Source organism: Pelodiscus sinensis, chromosome 7, assembly GCF_049634645.1.
Source record: "Pelodiscus sinensis isolate JC-2024 chromosome 7, ASM4963464v1, whole genome shotgun sequence".
NCBI lineage: Eukaryota > Metazoa > Chordata > Testudines > Trionychidae > Pelodiscus > Pelodiscus sinensis.
In genome coordinates, this window is record NC_134717.1 from 28,133,363 (window position 1) to 28,152,720 (window position 19,358).

General features: G+C 42.1%; 1 protein-coding gene across 5 annotated transcripts in view; it reads right to left on the reverse strand.

The window, feature by feature from the left end:
• Positions 1–19,358, reverse strand: part of CACNB4 (calcium voltage-gated channel auxiliary subunit beta 4) — a 218,361-nt gene that overhangs the window by 11,020 nt on the left and 187,983 nt on the right. For 4 of the 5 annotated variants that reach the window (XM_075933403.1, XM_075933401.1, XM_075933402.1 and 1 more), the window contains 3 exons: positions 19,041–19,192; positions 16,088–16,183; positions 1,611–1,796 (listed from right to left, as the gene is read on the reverse strand). In XM_075933403.1, the coding sequence (XP_075789518.1) occupies positions 1,611–1,796; positions 16,088–16,183; positions 19,041–19,192 (434 nt within the window). Of the gene's footprint in view, positions 1–951; positions 1,017–1,610; positions 1,797–16,087; positions 16,184–19,040; positions 19,193–19,358 lie in introns of all 5 variants that reach the window. The other variant, XR_012905162.1, reaches the window with a different exon arrangement.

A 19,358-nucleotide genomic window follows, 5' to 3' on the forward strand; every position in this document is an offset into this window, starting at 1 on the left:
GTGTGTGGGCGGCCCCTGCCCCAGGCGTGCGGCACGTGTGCGGTGCTGGCCCTGGGTGCAGGGCGAGTGGGCGGCCCCGCCCCCGTGCGTGGGACATGTGAGCGGCCCCGCCCCCGGGCGCCCGGCAGCCACGAAAACTTGGGGACTACTGGCATAGACCTTCTGCTGGCTCCTTGCACGGGGTAATTTTTATTTTCAGTGTAAGTTTTCCCTGGGTAAGTGGTGTACCATGTCACTGTCATTATCAGTGCCTAATGATCATAGGTAAATAAATTGGGGGGAGGGGGAGGATGCTATGGATAATTATTTAAATGAATTTGCTTTGGCTATGTACACATTCCTTTTGGGTTTGCTCAGGTGTACATTCAAGAGATGGCATTTTACGGACATGAATGGATGGCAAACTGAAATGTAAAAGTTGAGTGAGCATGGAAATAACATTTTACAATTGTTTATGGGATTACTAATGACAGAAGTGCATATGCACTCATTCAGTCAGGGAAAATAATACCACACAATTTATGTGGCCTAACAGAATCAAACTACCTGGTGGAAAAATATTATTACCAAAAGACTATCTACCTGCAGTCAACTACACTATTCATACAAAGAGTAATTTTATATATTTATTAAATACATTTGAATAATCAATCCATTTGCATGTTGAATCGCTTTATTCACAAATTATGATCTGCCTCCAAATACTTCATGAGCAGAACAAAGGTTAAATTTTTCAGGTGACTTATGCATTTCAAATTATTTGCTCAGCTCTATTGCTGACACATATTAGCAAGTACACATTCCTTAAAAGTCACATACACAAGCAAAACGCTTTCTGAAACTCTCATAATTAATGAAAATGTTCACTGCATTCCCTTCTGGTCTTGTATCTTCAAACATTCATAACTGTTATTCCAAAAACATTTTTTTCAAACTTAGTAAAGCACGTACTTCTCATTAAGGACTATTTACATGCCACGTTTGAAGTTTCAAAGTTCGCCGTTTTTGAGCTATCCCTGTGGAAAAAAATGGTCAGAATTTTTTTTCAATGGGAAAAAATGTATTTTATTTACACTAAATGAAATCAGACAGATGAAAGGGATTTTGCTGAAATGTTTTGGCCCACAAGATGAATGTTGTGAAAAGTTATGAGCATGTGAAAATTGGGTTATAACAGAATAAAATCAGCAGCCTTAACTATAGTATTTTTATCAGCAAAACTGCTATAATATTTTACATACTTATTTTCATTCTGAAAGACTCTTTAATTCTAATGGCACTCACATAAAAAGATGCAATTTTGTTATATTGCTAAAATAGCCTTTGACAGAGTGCCAGACATCTCAGTTTATTTCTTATGCCAAAAGGAGTTAGGGTATTATATTCCCCATTAAAACAAAACTAGTTAGAGTCAGTGCACTCCATTAATAAATGTTTTTCTGTTGAATATGTGGGTCTATTTTGCTTTCTTGCTGTTGGCACCTTCCAAACAGCAAATAGTAATTAATGAAATAAATACTGGATAGGTTATAAAACATATTATTCTGTTTTTCGATAATGAATAAAACTGACCTGTACTGGTGACTGGGGGCCAAGATGCATATTCATACCTGTAATCCAGAGATTGCAGTAGGATATGGTGAAAGTGCAGTAGATCCTAGGTTTCTTCCAAGAAGAGGTGTCATAGGTGTAGTACTGGTGGTATGTGTAGCACGCCAGTATGCCTCTAGGTATTCTGCCAAATGTTCACATGCATCCTCAAGCTGATTTTCATCCAAAATGACATCAAACATTTCCTATTCAAAACAAGAAATTACTAGTTTAGTATTTCTTTATGGGAAGAAAAAGAGGAAGATCAAAATAACTACAGATTGAAACTCTAAAATCCAGTACTCTCTGGATTGGGAACATCTGTGCTCTGGCAGAACCAAAGATATTTCTGGACCAGAGAGACCAGCTGGGAGGGGTGGTAGCCAGGGTCAGGAGTAAAACCCCAGCCAGCGGCAATGGAGCCAGCAGCTGGGAGCACATCCCAAGCCATCAGTGGGGAGTTTGGCAATGGGGTCAGTGGTGGGGAGTGCAGCTTGGGTCAGTAGTGGGGAGCACAGCCCCAATTGGCACTGGCAGCAGTGGGGCTGTAGGCAAGAAGCACTGCCTTAGCTGGAGCCCATAGTGGAACCCAGTGGCTGGGGATGGCACCTGGGAGTGGGGCTGATAGCCAGGAGGGGAACCATGACCTTCCCTGATCCAGCGAACTCCCTGGTTTGGGACCACTTAAGTCCCAACAGTGCTGGACAAGGGATGTACAACCTGTATAAGTTCACAGAATGTTGAACTACAATGGATCTCAATGGTCATCTTGTCCAGGCCATGACTACATAACAACTAGAACATCCCTGACTGGTGATTCTCCAACCTGTTAAAAATCTCCAGTGGACAGAAATTCCACAACCTCCCTAGGTAATTTGCTCCAGTGCTTAACTACACTTATAATTAAAAAGTTTTTCTTAATGTCTAGTATTTTACATATTTGATAACTGTTATTTCCCTCTCCCCATCTTTTCTTCTCCCGATCCAACAAACCAGATTTCTCAATCTTTCCTCACAGGTCACATTTTCTAGATCATTAATGATTTTTGTTTCGCTTCCCTGGACTTTCTCCAATTTGTGCACAACTTTCCCAAAGGATGCTGCCCAGAACTGGACACAATATTCCAAGTGAGGGCCTCATCAGTGCAGAAAAGAGTATAAGAATTACTTCTCATTACTAATTTACAATGCCCCTGCTAATACATCCCAAAATGTTAACTCTTTTTTTGAAACAGTATTACATTGTTGATTCATGTTTAGTTTGTGATCCATTATAACCCCCAGATACTTTTTTAGAGTATTTCTTCCTAGGCAGTCATTTTCCATTCTGAATTTGGGCAACTGATTATTCTTTCTTAAGCATTTGTCCTTATTGACGTTCTCCTATTTACTTCAGAACATTTCTCCAGTTTGTCCAGGTCATTTTGAATTCTAACCGTGTCTTCCAAAGCACTTGCAACTCTTCCCAAATAGCAACCAAATACTATTTAAGCCTACTGCAATGCCATCATCCAAATCATATGTGAAGATTTTGAATAGAAAAGGACCATTCAAATTATTTTAGATATAACATTGAGTGGAAGTGGGGGGTTACAGAGGAAAACTACATTCATTAGTTTTAAGCATGACAAACAGTAAAATAAAGAGCCTGAAACAAAGTTCACAAATGTCAGTACAGTAAAACCTGCGCTATCCGGAACTTAAGCATCTGGAAAACTGTAGAAACCGGCTAATTTCTGATGCCGGGAAAAGCAAAACAAAAACAAAAAAGGAAACTGGCCCTTTAAGTGCTGGACCGTTCCTCAGACGAGCATGCAGCAAGCATCCCGACTCCCTGTCCCCTTGTGGCTCCTGGCACTCCTAGTAGGCCAGCCCCCCCTGCGGCTCTCCCCCTGGAAGGCCACCCCCACCATCTCCGCCTCCCACCCCCCGTCTTCCACCCCCCCTTCACCAGGCCATATTCTCTCCCCCAGCGGCTCATGGCCCCCTCCCCCAGCATGCCACATCCCTGCCCCCGCATGGCTCCCATGCCTCCCTCCCCCGTAGGCCCCACACAGCTCTCACCTCCCCCACCCCCTTCAGATAACCAGAATTTGTAGGTTACTGGAACGCCCTAATCCCCGGGTGTGCTGGATAACACAGGTTTTACTGTAGTAGTTTTTCAGCTATTTCCATTGGGCTTTGGATCAGGGCCAGGTTGCCTGAAGTTGCAGGACTCCATTAATGGTTCTTCACCATATTTCCAATGGAAGAGACAGGCCTAAACCAAAATATAAACTGTAACAACTTCTGTCTCTGAGGAAACCTGAATCTTAACGTTAGGGCTGACACATCTCCATGACAAACAAAATCCTGATTCTGAATTCTGATGTGCAATTGAACTGTGCAGCTGAAGAACATCTCTACTCTAGTACACGTAATTTACAGCTATATTAGCAATGACAGATTGACTTAGCATTACTACTGTAGTTCGGGACAGATAACTATTCAAACATCCACTGCTATGAATTCTGTCTATAGCACATATGAAGTTTTTTAATTGTCTTAACTGCCTTCATTTAAATCTATTTGTCCAGATGACCCTGTGCCTGATCTTAAATTGATGACACCTTTGCAAGTATTATTTCTTTTTTCCCCAGGAACTCATTCATTGTTGACAGTACTTAAGCATCAGCACGAATTCTTCAATACACCACCTCAGACCTGCTGACACTTCTATGCCACACAAAGTGTGTCTATTGTTGAACACAAAAGGCATGTAGAACACACAGCTCTCATGACTTTCTGGCTGCCAACAGGGCAGTTTATATACAGCTAGTGTTCTCATAGTCTTTGTCTATGAAAGAGGAGCCACAGTACAAGCGCTGGGAGAACTATCTCGCAGTACTTTATGTAAGCCACCTCCACAAGGGGAGTAGCTAACTGTGCTAGTTTGTAGCCTGGTTCACACTGTGGTTTTCTTCCACAACAATGTAACTTACTATGCTCAGGCAGGTGTTTTTTCACTCCCTTGAGCCAAAAAGTTCCAGTGTCAGAGACCTCTTTGGGACGGGTGTAATATTTTTGTCAGCTCTTTTCCCAGCTAGTGCAATAAAGGCTGGTATCTGCCAGATAACTTTGGCAAGATCTAGATTCTAGAATCGCCTTATTAACTGGGAGGGCAATACTTGGCAAGGAGGAACTGTGTAGAATATCCACTAGCTTGTGATGTGTATCTGGCACCTCCTGTAAAACAGGGGTGGGCAATAAAACAACAGTGGTAGTTCACTAGGGTTAGCCCCTGGTGGGCTGCCACCGCTATATTTACCTGCACCTCCCTGAGTCTGGGCAATCATAGCTCCCGTTGTCCAGGAACAATGATCTGCAGCCAAAAGGAGCTGTGATCCCCCATACCTGTGGGGGCGCAGGTAAATACAATGGTGTGGGGGCCCGCCAAGGGCTAAACCTTGGCAGGCCAGATCCAGCTCACAGGCCAGTATTTGCCCACTACAACTATAGAGGAATCTGCAGCTGACAGACATTAGATGCCTACAAAACATGGGCTCTGTATGTTACCCAAGAATCCCAATATGGCAATTGGGGAAGGAAGAACACAGGTACTGGGAGTAGCCAAAGGGGCTCATAACATAATCCTGGGTCATCTCGATAGAACTGAGGAGGACCCTTGTACTGTGATATCAGACCCCGATTACAGGCCATGGAAATTATGTCCTCCTGGTCATTGTCAGACTCACCACCGGGTAACGGTGATGCTGACCAGAGAATTGGTGGTACAGTCCTAGTGTTGAGAGTGATTCTGGGCACCGGGATGTGTTTGGAACTAGGGCATCATTACTGAGTAACTGTCAGATCTCTACGGTACCAGACTTCTCGCAGCACCATCTGCTCATGCAGCAGCGCAGAGAAGAATTCATGGTATGTTGTTGATATTGATGGTTGTGAAAGTGGAGAGCATTTCCTAAACGGGAGCTTTGTTGCACTCAGTACTAATGGTTTTCTTGGTGTTGTTCCTTCAGAAGCAATATGGTATTTGTCTTTGTCCTTATGGGGTGGCACCACTGTCTCAGAGCTTGAGCTCCTTGCATCTCAGCAATGCCGTGGAGCTCATACAGATGCACCTTGATGCTTATGGGTACTGTACTTTGGAAAAACTGGTACTTAGGCCACTGCGCCAGAGTGCCCCTTCAGCTAGCCAGTGACTCAGTTTGGGAGCTTAGAGACCCTTTTTTCAAGCCTTTATGGATGGGAATCTGCTAGTCTTTTCCGCGACTCACTCACCCTAGAAATAGAAGAATATTTGGACTGGGAACATGATTTTATTAAGCCAAAATTATGTGAGAACAAGTGTGATGGCAGCTCATATTTACAAGTAGTTGGAGAAAACAGTAGGAACAGAACGTTACGGTTCCCTTTGTGACAGTAAATTATAGTAGAACAATAGAAGCTCTAACTGAGTTTCTTAGCATTCGCCACCACTTAAAGAAGACTATCTTTCCATATCTGATGGACTTCTAAATAAGGTGCGGATGGCAAATAATTCCCATTAGTGGAAATTTTGTGTGTCCAGAAAAAGAGACCCAAAAAACCTGGTTCATCCACCCTGTTACAAACTGAAATTCATCCCTATGTAAAGGCCCAGCACAAATTCTAGGCATAACTTAAGTCTCATTTAATCCTTATTTTGACACAAGTCTTCATGTCAGTAAGAGTAGCACAGTCTGGTTCTAAATGAGTAACTGTCTCTAAAATATAAATCTCTATTTCTTACTGTTTTCAGTAAGAAAACTGTTAAATATTCTAAATACGTAGAAGAGCAAAGTACCAGAATTCTAAATTGAATTCCTTTACCCTCGTTGTGAAATAAGGAGGAAACTGAAGAAAATGTGAAACTGATCTTGAAAAAAGCAGTCAGGAACTGCAGGAAAAATCTAGGACAAAACCTTATTTTTTTCTTTCTGGGCTGCTGGCTGGGAGCCAGGTAAGGTCTCCCCTCCAGAGCCTGCCTCTGGCACCCCAGCCTCTCCCTCCCCAACCCTTCTGCACCCCTAACCCATGTAAACCAAACCTTCTGCACCTCTGCTCCAGTCGCCATACATGTTCCAAGACACTGCATCCTCTCCTATACCTCTCCTCAGGTCATGTTCCCTCAAACCTTACAAATCAATCCGCTGTCCCTGGCACAACCTGTTGTGAAGGCAGGGGACTGGACTCAATGACCTTTCAAGGTCCCTTCAGTTCTAGGAGATAGGCATCTCCATATTCAAAAACAAAACAACCCCCCCCTCAAATCCCTGCACTCTTGCCCCAGATCACAACCCCCTCTCAGACCCTGCACCCCAATATCCTGTCCCAGGTTGCAACCCAAACCCCTGCACTCCTATCCCAGGTCATACTTCCCCCCTAGATCCTGCACCCACTCCTCACCCTAGTCTGTTGCCCCAGGTCACAATCTCCTCCTTCATCCAAACTCCTTCCCAGATCCTGCACCCCAATCCCTTAGCCCAAGCTCCCTTCTGCACCCAACCTCTATCCCAAATCCCCCACACCTCCACCATTTAACAAATTATTGGAGTGCCCCCCCAAAAAAATTATTGCCCACCTGTGTTTTAGCGTCAGATTTTGCCACTCTGCTCATGCTGAGTAGCAAAATAGTTTTACTCTTATAATCAAAAGTGGCACAATCAGAATACTAATACAGTACAATTTCTCAACCAATTAAAAAATCAGGTAGGAAATATGTACATTACAAAAGGAATCACTCAAGTCTTTAGTGTATCAAGCCATTTTGCTCCTTTATTAACTTTCTGGATGACATGTGTGTGTGTATGTGCAACAGAAAGAGAGAAGGAGTAAAAACTGACCGACCCTTTGGGAAAGCCAGGGGATTGAAATAATTTCCCTCTGATGCTATTTGAAGTGTATTTTCCATTAAGAGAACCATCTTTACTTTAGAACTTTTTATAGATACATAGATTCCGAGGCCAGAAGGGATCACTATGATCATCTATTCTGACCTACTCTATACACAGGCTCTTGGGGACTTTTTTCAAGGCCTTTTATCACTTGGCTTTTTAAGAACCTAGTTTGAGGTTAGAGTTAGGAATTTTTACTGGGCATATAGCAATGCTAGGCTGAGTTGATTAGACTTAAATGCAGACAGTAGATGCAGGGTATATTACAAATTCAAGTTACACAGAAATCCTCTTTCTTTATATACATTTACAGATTTTTTTGTATTTACTATACTATTTGGAGATCGGCTCGGTCACTTTGTAGGTACTATTCCCTGCATTACACACACTGTTCATGCACATCTTACTCTTACCTTACCTTATGTTTCAGCCTGATCATCTCCACTGTAAATGGTTCCCTGGATGTTTTTATTTATCTTAGCTAGTACAGGCATTTGTTTCCAGTCTGCTGATCTATTTACCAACCTAATCCCAAAAATTTAGGCCTCAGCCATGTCCAGTTGCTCATGTCAACCCAAGCCTACAATATAATAATATATGGAGATACACCTATCTTGTAGAACTGGAAGGAACCTTGAGAGGTCATTGAATCCAGTCCCCTATCCTCATGGCAGGACCAAGTACTATCCCTGACAGATTTGCCCTAGATTCCTAAATAACCCCCCTCAAGGACTGAACTCACAACCCTGGGTTTAGTAGGCCACTGCTCAAACCACTGAGCTGTATAGCACTTCCCCCAAATAATTCCTAGAGCATGTCTATTAGACAAATATCCTATCTTGATTTAAAAATGATCCGTGATAGAGAATCTATCATGACTCTTGGTATATTGTTCCAATGGCAAATATGACAGATGACAAACTTGGCTTAATGGAGAAATCTTTGGTGAGCTTAAACATTAAAAAAGAAGTGGAAACCTGGACAGATGACTTGGGAGGAGTGTAAAAATATTGTTTGAGCATGCAAGGGATGTGAAAGGTAACAAGAAAGGTTTCTACAGGTATGTTAGCAACAAGTGTGGGATGCTTACTAAATGGGGGAGGTAACCTAGTAACAGAAAATGTAGAAAAAAGCTGAAATAATGCTTTGTTTGCCTCTGGCTTGGATGAATGGACTATAAGGTGAATAGAAAACTGTCTGGTCAGCCCTGTGGCCAGTTTTCTTCAACATCTTCATTCATGTTCTGGACGATGAGATGGATAGCACCCTCAGCAAGTTTGGGGATGACAGTAACGGGGGGGAGGAAAGAGGTAGATACGTTGGAGGGTAGGGATAGGGTCCAGAGTGACCTACACAAATTGGAGAATTGGGCCAAAAGAAATTTGATGAGATTCAACAAGGACAAGTCCAGAGTTCTGCACTTCCTACAGTGGCAGAGCTGCAGAAAAGGACCGCGCCTTGAGTATTGCATCCAGCTTAGGGCCCGTCATTACAGAAAGGATGTGGACAAATTGGAGAAAGTCCAGTGAAAGGCAAAAAAAAAAAAAAAAAAAGATTAAATGGCTGGGGCACACAACTTATGAGAAGAGGCTGTAGGAACTGTGTTTATTTAGTCTGCAGAAGAGAAGAATGGAGGAAGGGGGGGGGGATTTGATAGCAGCTTTCAACTACACAAAGGAAGGTTCCAGAAAGGGTAGAGCTAGGCTGTCCTCAGTGGTGAGAGATGACAGAACAAGGAGCAATGGTCTCAAGTTACAGTGGGGGAGGTCTAGGTTGAATATTAGGATAAACTATTACACTAGGAGGGTGGTGAAGCACTGGAATGGGTTACCTAGGAAGGTGGTGGAATCTCCAACCCTAGAGGTTTTTAAGACCAGGCTTGACAAAGCCTTTGCTGGAATTATTTAGTTGGGGTTGGTCCTGCTTTGAGCAGGGCTTAGACTAGATCAGTGTTTCTCAACCAGTGGTATTATGAATACCCTTAGGGATACTCAAGAGAAGTCTGGGGGGCGGGGGGGGGGGGGTAAGTCAACAACTTAAATTTGGAGAAAACTGAATTTTTGGTTTGAGTTTTACAGCGCTTTATTATTTTTGCACTTTTTACACCCAAAAATGTCATTGCTTGCCCAGCTACAATTAAGTTCTTTAAACAAATGTGTTGCAATGGTGGGGAAAAAAATTGTGTGTCTGAAAACTGTAGGTACTGGGGGTACTTATAATTTTTTTTAAAGGGGGTACTTATAATTTATTTTTTTTAATAGGGGTACTTTATTAAAAAAAGAAAAAGGTTGAGAAACACTGGACTAGATGACCTCTTGAAGCCTCTTCCAACTCTAATCTTCTGATTCTAATGGTAAATTACTCTGTGTCAAACATGTATCTCTTATTTCCAGTCTGTATTTGTGTAGCTTCAACTTGGATCATGCTATACCTTTCTCTCCTCAATTAAAGAGCACATAGCAGTAAAAGTAACTTAAATTTTCTTAGAGGTACTGTCGTATTGCAATCCAGGTCCCTGCCAGCTCTTTAAATAGCTTCCTGTTAGTTTTTGCTGCAGCTTGCCAGCTCTTGCTGGAGCTGGGCACCAAGGTGCACCCGCTTACTTTCACCTCTGATCTGAACACATTATTAGGTATTTGTTCCCTGAATAGATTATGAACTGTGATCAAGTCACCCCTTTAACGCTTCTTTGTTAAGCTAAATAGATAAGGCATGCTTTCTTTAATCACTCTCATGGCTCTTCTCTGAACTGTCTCCAATTTTATCAACATCCTTATTGAATTGTGGACACCAGAACTAGACACAATATTCCAGCAGCAGTTGCACTAGTGCCAAATATAGAGGTAAAATAACCTCTCTATTCATACTGAAGATTCCCTTCTTCAGATACTATAGCAGTTTCTCACTTGTGCGTTGCCCCTGACACTACATCTACACTGCTCCTTCTTGCACAAAAACCCCCTCTTGCACAAGAGCTGTTTTGCAGCTTATTTTCTTGACTAGCCTCATGTGTAAAGTTTTCTACAGTATATATTATTGCATGTGTTCTCTAGTCTTGTGTGTAAAGATTTTTCTGTAGATTTTCCTGAACTATAATGAACCAAGGAAGAAATCACCTCTCCTCAGCTTTATCTATTTAGAATACAGTACCTATTGAAGATAGCTAGTATTTTCATGTCCTTATATTTACTATGATATGTCCAGCCATACCATAAGAAAGAAGGGAAGCTATGGATATGGTGTAGTTATAGCTGCAATTTTATTCTAACATATTTGGGAGTACTGGACAATTAATTGTACAGTGAAGGTCACCATTATTTCCTTAGTCACTTTCACCTATTTAGGAGGCTGCTGTCAGCAGTCCCTCTTCCCAACCTGGTCCCAGTTAGTCCACTGTTGGGACCTCACTGCCCTCCCCTCAAACAAAATTAAGGAGGAACATTTGGCTTCCTCCACCTCACTCCTTATCCTCCTTAAGGGATACTGGTGAACCCAGAGAGAACATACTTCATAGCTGGAACTGTAAGAATGGAGAATTACTGAAAGGTGAGGGGACACGAGATTTCCAATTGCCTAGCTTGCTGATGTTGGATGCTACTTAATTGTACTGCTGCACTTCAGTTATGATGGGATATTATTTCCAACATATTTTAAATGATTTCAGAAGCACCTAGAGCACACAGAGGTCCACCCTTTTTGAGCTTTTGTGTAAATTGAAAAAAAACCCCAACCACCCAACAATAATAAACTGTATTTGACTAGCACATCTTAACTACATTCTTGTTACTGATCCTGTTTCATTAAGCCATGTAAAGTGACGGCTACTGCTTAATGAATTCTGCAGTGATGGGCATTCTTAGCATACAGCAGGAACAGCACCAGTGAAAAATTAATGAGCAATTGATAATGAAAGCACTTAGATATTCCAACACAAAAATATTTTTATAATGTCTAGACGTACAGTTCTAATCAGTTTCATAACACTGCTTCTCAATAGCATACAAATTAGAAATGTGATTTTTGATGGCTTTCAGATTTCTTCTTAACAGTGGTGCAAATCAGGGGTAACTTCAATGAAGTAAAAACTGTGTGAAATTCGAGTCAGTTCAATTGACTTTAGTGGAAAGCTGATGTGTATTTCTGTGACCAGGTGTGCATTAAAAGGGAATGTCGAATCAAGATATGCAACTCCAGCTATGTTAATTACATAGCTGGAGTTGATGTACCTTGTTTCAAGTTTCCCTGACCTCCCCACAGTGGGAGGCCAACAAGAGCAAATGCTCCTGTTGGCTTCCCTTACTCCTCACAGAAGCAGACACTGACTGAGGGAGGGGGCAGAGGGAAGGGTGGCACGGTGCCCTCTGAGTTCAATTTAGCAAGTCTTAACCTGACTTACTAAATTGAACCCTGAATGATTGATCATAGCAGCATTGATCTTCTGTTTAGTGAAGATATAGGCTGTGAATGAAATTTTGCCCATGGCAGCTACAAGTCCAAATCTTGACCTTTATGTTCAATCCTTACTCAGGCATTGAATGTCACTGGGAATTCATCTCAATAAAATCTCAGGATGTGGACCAAAAGCTGAGTTATATCAGACATTGCGCATATTATAAAGTGCTATTATGTGCTAGCTAAGCACTGACATTCACACTGCAGGGACAAGCCATTTATTTCAATCTAACTTAGTCACTCACTTCAGTACAACTGATAGGAACAGACATAGCTGAAATGAGGGGGAAACCCCACACATGTGAAATATGCGCAGACTCAGGGCTTAATTTGTGACACGGATTGCCTGGGCTGAGCCTCTGTACCTCTAGCTTTGTTAGCTTATAGTTCTGGCATCTATGGGCTTGCTGTGTTAGTTATGAAAGTAAAAAAATTGCTTGACCCCCGGCACTTAATGGTTTGAGGCCCAACATCTACTTCAGTATAAATTAAGTACAGTGCAGGTTGCTCTTTGCAAATGGAGAAATATATGCTTTTTCCGATGTGAAGAATGGTGAACACTACTGGTAGTGTTATACGTATGGACCCTGGATGTTAGAAGGAGGGATTGAACCTGTGACTTTAGGGACTAAAGCAGGGGTGGGCAAATTCCGGTCCACGGACTGGATCCAGTCCACAAGATTAGTCCCTGGTGGGCCCCCACCTCCACGTTTATCTATGCCTCCACAGGTATTGGAGGATCACAGTTCTTGTTGGCCATAAATCACCATTCACAACCAATGTTAGCAGCAGGAAGTGACATTCTAGTCCGCAATGCTTCTTCCTGCTTGCGTTGGCCACGAATGGCGGTTTGTGTCCAACCGGAGCTGCAATCCTCTAATACCTGTGGAGGCGCTGGCAAGCATAGCGGTGGCAGCCTGCCATGGTATAGCCCTGCAGGCTGCCTTTTTTTATTGCTCAGCCCTGAACTAAATCCATGTGCCTCTAGTGCATGAGCTAAAAGCCATCATGTTCTCCCTTGTCAGTGGTCTCAGTGCCTCTGGGTTACACGTGCAAGCAGCAATGGCAGCCCTGGACCAAAGTCAGATGCAATGTGAGCAGGTCTGACCCCATTTAACTCCATTTACACCTAGTATGAATTAGACCTGATGTATCTTTTTGGTTACTACTACTACAGAACTTGCATATTTTGTTTTAGTTAATGTGCTCTGAACAGCATCCATAGAAATATCTTCTTTCTTCCCTTCGTTGTAACAACATGATTCAATGGAAAATTACTCACGGGGCAGAAACATAACACACCAGACACCCTATCCAATATAAATTTTAGATGGGTTGAACAACTCTCAGAATTTCTGAGAACACAAGCAGGATGACAGGGAAGAGAACACTAGATGCTACTATTACTGTAACCAGACACACTTACGGTGTGTCATTGCCTTGAAAAGGGATGAGTTGGGACAGAATGGATTCTTTGCACTAAAATGATCATCACTTATCCTTTTACACAGAAAATGCAGGCCCATCCCGTGGCCCTTTGTAACCTAGCACAGGATAGAGGCGGCCCTTTCTGAGAAGAATGGGACACTTTAAGACAAAGCATGCTGCTCGCCAGCCCAGCGCAGTTAAGAAATTATATCTCAACACCTGTTTGCTCGCCCACTCTTCCTATCCTCAACGGAAGTTCTAGAACTAAGAACAGGAAACAATGTGTATATTGCAGGGGCACTGCTCTGACACTGTGGGTCAAATCAGGAGTCTCCCTGTGCAGGAGCACTAGACTAGGGACAAGGTGCAGGGAAGGGTGCCCTGCCTCCAGTGTACTTACACCCAGAGCAGGCATGATTTATCTTCCAGCACTGGGGAAGTTGGCTGTTTTATGCTGCAAGCAGTGCTGAGCAGCCCCAGAAGGGGTGTTTCTTAGTAGGGGAGGAGCTATGCCACATATCTTCACATGCTAGGATGAGTGTGCTAAGGGGTGTGCTTGCTACAGCTTTTTAAAACTGTAGGAAGATCTGCTAAGCCCCATTGTGTCACACAGCACTTGTGACATTACACCTTTCCTAATAGGCTCCCTCTTTGCTCACAAAAAATGTGCTGACAATGCTCATAACTTCCGTGAGAGACTTGCAATAGTTGGTGTTTGCATTTTTCTTAATGCCCCAGTTCCCAGAATTACGTAATTAAGGGAGAATCTCAGCTTTCACATAAAAACAAATATAATAAAAGGAATTTTTTTGGCCCTCACAGCTGCAGAGAAAAGCTTGAAAGTGAATATTCAAAAACCTGACATTTTTTAATAATGACCTGACATAAGAAAAGAAACGAAACGAAAAGAAAAGAAAAGAAAAAAGAAATTTTGAGATTTTAAGCCAATCTCGTGATTTTTCATGGCCTAACTCATGAACTTGAAATGCTTGAGTAGCAATATTAGAACTATTAATTGTGGTTATTTGCATTTATTTGTTCTACGCCATTGTGGTATTTTTAATAGCTCGGATAGAAAAGACTTAGACAGCACAGGGGAAGAAGAGGTTCTTTATTTCGGTTTAGCAGGCTTGCTTTTGCCAAGCAAGGAGCTTCTGTAAGCAATAATTCATCCTCACTCCTCTACTATGCTTCAAAACCTAATGGGTGAAAGAAGGCATTCAGACTCCCAGCAGAGAGGGGACAAGGAAGAGGCCCAATTTCCAGCAGGCATGCAGAAGAAAAAAAGCAACAACTGCTGATGAAAAGCTGTTAGCTGTAATGCAGTGACCCTACTACTCTATGTCTTCACTGCAAAGTGAAGCTGTGACTGTAGTACAGGTTGAATACTCCTGTTAGGTTTAATCTAGCTAGCAAGGGTAATAATTAGCAAGAGTAAAAAATTAAGTCTAATTTAAATAGCAAGGGTAATAATAGTGTTGTAGACATGGTGGCGTGGGATTGAACTCAGGCTAGCTGCCTGAGTACAAGCTTTCCAGGGCCTCTGGATAGTTATTTGGGTTGCTAGTGATGGCGCGTGGCATTACACCTTCACTACTATTGTCGCCTCCACTAGCTAAATTAAAGCTATGGGTATATATGTCTTTGCTGTTATCACACCTTCATGTGCAGTGAAGACATTGGTTAAAGTCTGGTTTACACTGAACGCTAAGGTTGACAGATCTACAGCATTCAAGAGTGGGAAAACCAACACCCCATAGCACCTTAGCAATGCTGATCTAACTCCGAGTGTCGGTCCAAGTATCCGTTCACCTAGATACTGTTGCTTTGAAAGGTGGGGTCCCTTCAGTGTCTACACTGTAATTATGTCACTGTAATGCCCATAATGTAGACATGACCTCAGTGAGATGTAATTAGGTGGGGCCTGCAGTCTCAATGGCTGCAGGAGGAATTTGCCCTGAAAAGTCAGTCTGTGCACAAGAGAACTGGTTCAAGTGGAAGAGGGAAACGTGTTTTTTCTGCACATATATACCTAAGTCTGTCCTTCCCACAGTGGTGGTGGCTCCACCACTCCCTCTGGCAGTTCTGATATGTTGCAGGGGTAGGAGGCCTGTTTTCTCTGGGCAAGAGGGTAGGCTTAGGCCAGAGGTGCTATACCAGGGGTCGGCAACCTTTCAGAAGTGGCATGCCAAGATTTAACTTATTCACGGATCTGTATGCTGGGGGGGGGAGGAGAGAGTAGGTGCAGGCTTATGTGTATCGGATATACCCTCCCCATAGAAAACTACTACATCAACTGACAAACATCTGGGGCAGCTTGCGAGTTTGCTAACTGCAAGACTCCACATTAATTAATCATCACCACCCCAACAAAGTGGCTTGTGGCAAGTGTATAGCTCCACTGGGCCAAGCAGAATCTCTTAACTGATGATCTTTAGAATGCATTCCTTGATGAAGTGCCAGAAACTCAATTATGAGATGGAGGCTATTTTAGGGCCTTAGACAGGCTACTTCTTTGAGAAAAAAAAGTGACCGAATAGCATTGCCTTTTTTAATCTTAGTTGGTCTATGACTAGAGGGCTGTGAGCATCACCAAAAGTCAACGGACAACATGTGAATTCAATTATAATAAGTGATAAAAATTCAGTACAAAATTCCAGATCATTGATTTGAGTTTTATTCTTGATGATTTTATCTGTACTTACTGGTGGACATTGTGCAAGTTTATCAGCTGCCACCAACTGAACGTTTAAGTGTTTACTTTGTGACTTTCCTCTGGATTTAATCAGCCGCTGCAAAACCTGACCAAGAAAAAGAGGAAAACATGAGTATAAGACTTAAACATCCCCAGATACAAGAGATCCAAATGCCAATTAACCAAGAATCCAAATGCCAGGATTAACGAAGTTAGTAAGATCTTATTTGTACTACATTTAATATAATGGACCAAATTTTGCCTTCAGACAGATGCAAATACTTCAGTTTACTTCTCTGGGATTTATAGGTATTTATCTCATCATAGGATTTGACCCATAGCATGTTTTCCAAATGAGTTTAAAGTGTGATTTAGCTTTGTTCTAGGTCAAAGTACTAGTTTATTGTTAAGAAACGTAATTTTCTGAAGGACTGTTTTCCAATTTTCCCTGAAAATTATGCCATTGCACCAGTTTGATTATAGCCTAACAGTAATAGTATATTATGCTGCACAATAGTGATATCATGGGTACAATCTGCTCGGAAGTGTATTTTGATAGAAAAGGTTTTTTAACACCCACAGTTCATATTACCTCATTATTTTTTCCTGCAATATGTTTGCTAGTAGAAGTTAGGAGGCGGGAGAAATTAGGAATTCTAAATTATTTATCTATAAGCTATCAAAGAAAATTATAGTGTCAGGCAACCTGCTTGCAAGCCTTTAGGTGAAAGACTTGCAAAAAACTCCCAACAAACAAACAAACAAACAAACAAACAAATGAACAAACAAACAAACAAAAAACCTGTGCCCCCAACTCCTATGCTCCTGATGCTTCCCCTCACATCTGCCATGCTGTCTTCCAGATAACATTCCATTCAATAGAATGGGTATAACTAGCACTACAAGGGCCACATCAGGAATTTTCAATAGCAGTTAGCAGGGAACGCAAATTATGTATACTGAGCTTACATTAGGGTCTTATATTATAAAGTGCATTAAGGGGTACTGTTAAAACAAATTATACTGTTTCTTACAGAATGTGAGCCAGATCTCCAACTAATATAAATCACCGTATCTCCATTTGCACCACGTGACGATTCAGACTTTTAATTTCAGAAAACATGTATGAGTGAAGAATCTGAAAGCCGCTGTTCACCCCAATGTCTATGGTCCTGAAATATAATGCTACATAACAGTAGACATCCTTAACTGCCATAAGTTAACGTAACAAGCAAATTGTGAAAGAGCACAAGCAATCAGGTACTGACTGCAAAATCATGATAGGACCTACAACCCTGTCTATAGTAAAACTTACAGAAGTTTAATTAAAATTGTTTTTTATATGAAAATTGGTGCAAACTAAGGATGCAAACATGTACTTGTGTAGACAGTTAACTAATGAGCCTGGGCCCATCAGTTAACGTTCACTGTTACATTAGCCAACCCTCCCTTTTAAGCCAGCTCCCTGCAAGCACTGGCTCACTAATGGGCTGTTGGTAAAGGCAGTTCTGGGGGAGGCAAGCCCCCACCCCCACTCCCAACCTCACCCCTTCTGCTGGGGCCCTGACCCCCTCAGGAGCCAAGCCATCTCCCCACCATGGGGGAAAGGGGACAGGCAGGTGGGCGTGTAGCCCCAGCCTCCCTGGCCCTGGAGCACAGGGGAGGGCAGGCACTGGGGGCAGGCATTGTGGGGGCACTGTCAGGGTGGGGCCAGGCTGGTGGGTTAGGAAGGCAATGCCTTCCCCTGCCTAGCATATCAGCCACCCATGGGCTTCTACCTACCCCCCTCATGGTGCTGCCTCTGATACAGAGGCAACAGTGTGGTGAGGAACCATGTGGCTCCTGTGCAGACGCCCCCACCACGTGTAAGCTTGTAACTGCTGAAATTTTCAGCGGTTACACATTTACCGAAATGAATGCATTTTAACATCCCTAGTGCTAAGTCCTGAATGGACTCTTCTCTTACCAATATCCTCCTTGTTTATATTATTTTAGCTATACTTAGTTGTTAACTGAATTAGGCTAAAATCAATATAAAAGCCAGTTAAACTCGTGTAATTATGCAGACAAGGTCTAAATGTGTATATTAAAGCAGCCACTTTTGTGGCTTTCATACTCTAAATTCAGAGCCTACAGGGCATCCCAAAAACCTAATAACCACAACTGGCATTAGTAAAAGTCCTGGTTGGGAGTAGGGATGTTAAGCTGCATTTATTTTTGTAAATGTGGAACTGTTGAAACTTTCAGCGCCTACATGTGTACAGCACTGTGGTGGGCGGGCGGCTCCAGGGAACCGATGCTCACGGTTCCTCCCACCCTGCGCTGCTACTTCTGTTACAGAGGTAACAGCACGGGAAGGGAGTTTGCTGTGTGTAACCATGAGCCCAGGCTCAATGGTTAACCATGTACCCAAGTACACATTCACATCCCTAGTTGAGAGCCTCAACAGAAGCACTAAGGACCGATCTAAACTTACACCTCTAGAGGTGGCCCTCCAGAGGAGGCTTAAAAAACATGGGTGGGATGGGGAGAGATGGCATCTGTTCTGAAGATAAATTTAGGGCTTAAATCTCTAGGCTGGTCAATCCTGTATCTATCTTGAACATTATTTTCATTTATACCCGTAGTGAGTTTAAATTTCTATTTTCAAGGCATAAGAATTGTAAACACAGAATTTCCCCCCCAATAGGGAGGGGATGAAAGAAAAAAATAAAAATAAACCATGAGACAGATATTAGTCATGGAATTTAATGCACTATTGGAAAGGGCTTCGATATTACAGGGACTGGCCTGTATAAGAACATGTATACGAAAACAATTTTCTTCTAATGTAAGCACAAAGCTCTCACTGGTGTCAACATGTGCATTTTGGGGGGGAATGAAAACACACCCTATTTCAGAGAACAATGACATATATAATTTAAAAAGTAAAATAACTATATTTTAAAGGTGATTGCAATTACCTTTGGAGATGACACTTTAACATGGACAATAATCGGTGCTAAAGATGTCTTAATGAGTTGTGCAGGATGATTGATAGTATCTGCATCTAGGACAACCAGCTGTAAGGATCTTGCCAACTCAAAGATTCTTTCAATTTCACTCTGCACTTCAGCTAAAACAACAACAGAAACAGGTCATAGCTACTCTATCCTAATACTGATTAGAAAAAAATCAAATATGCCATTGGCTTTGGTATATAGTATGCATATAATATATGGACTTCAAGTATTTACACATGAATATATACAGAATATATATTTTTGACTGTGTTTAAAAAT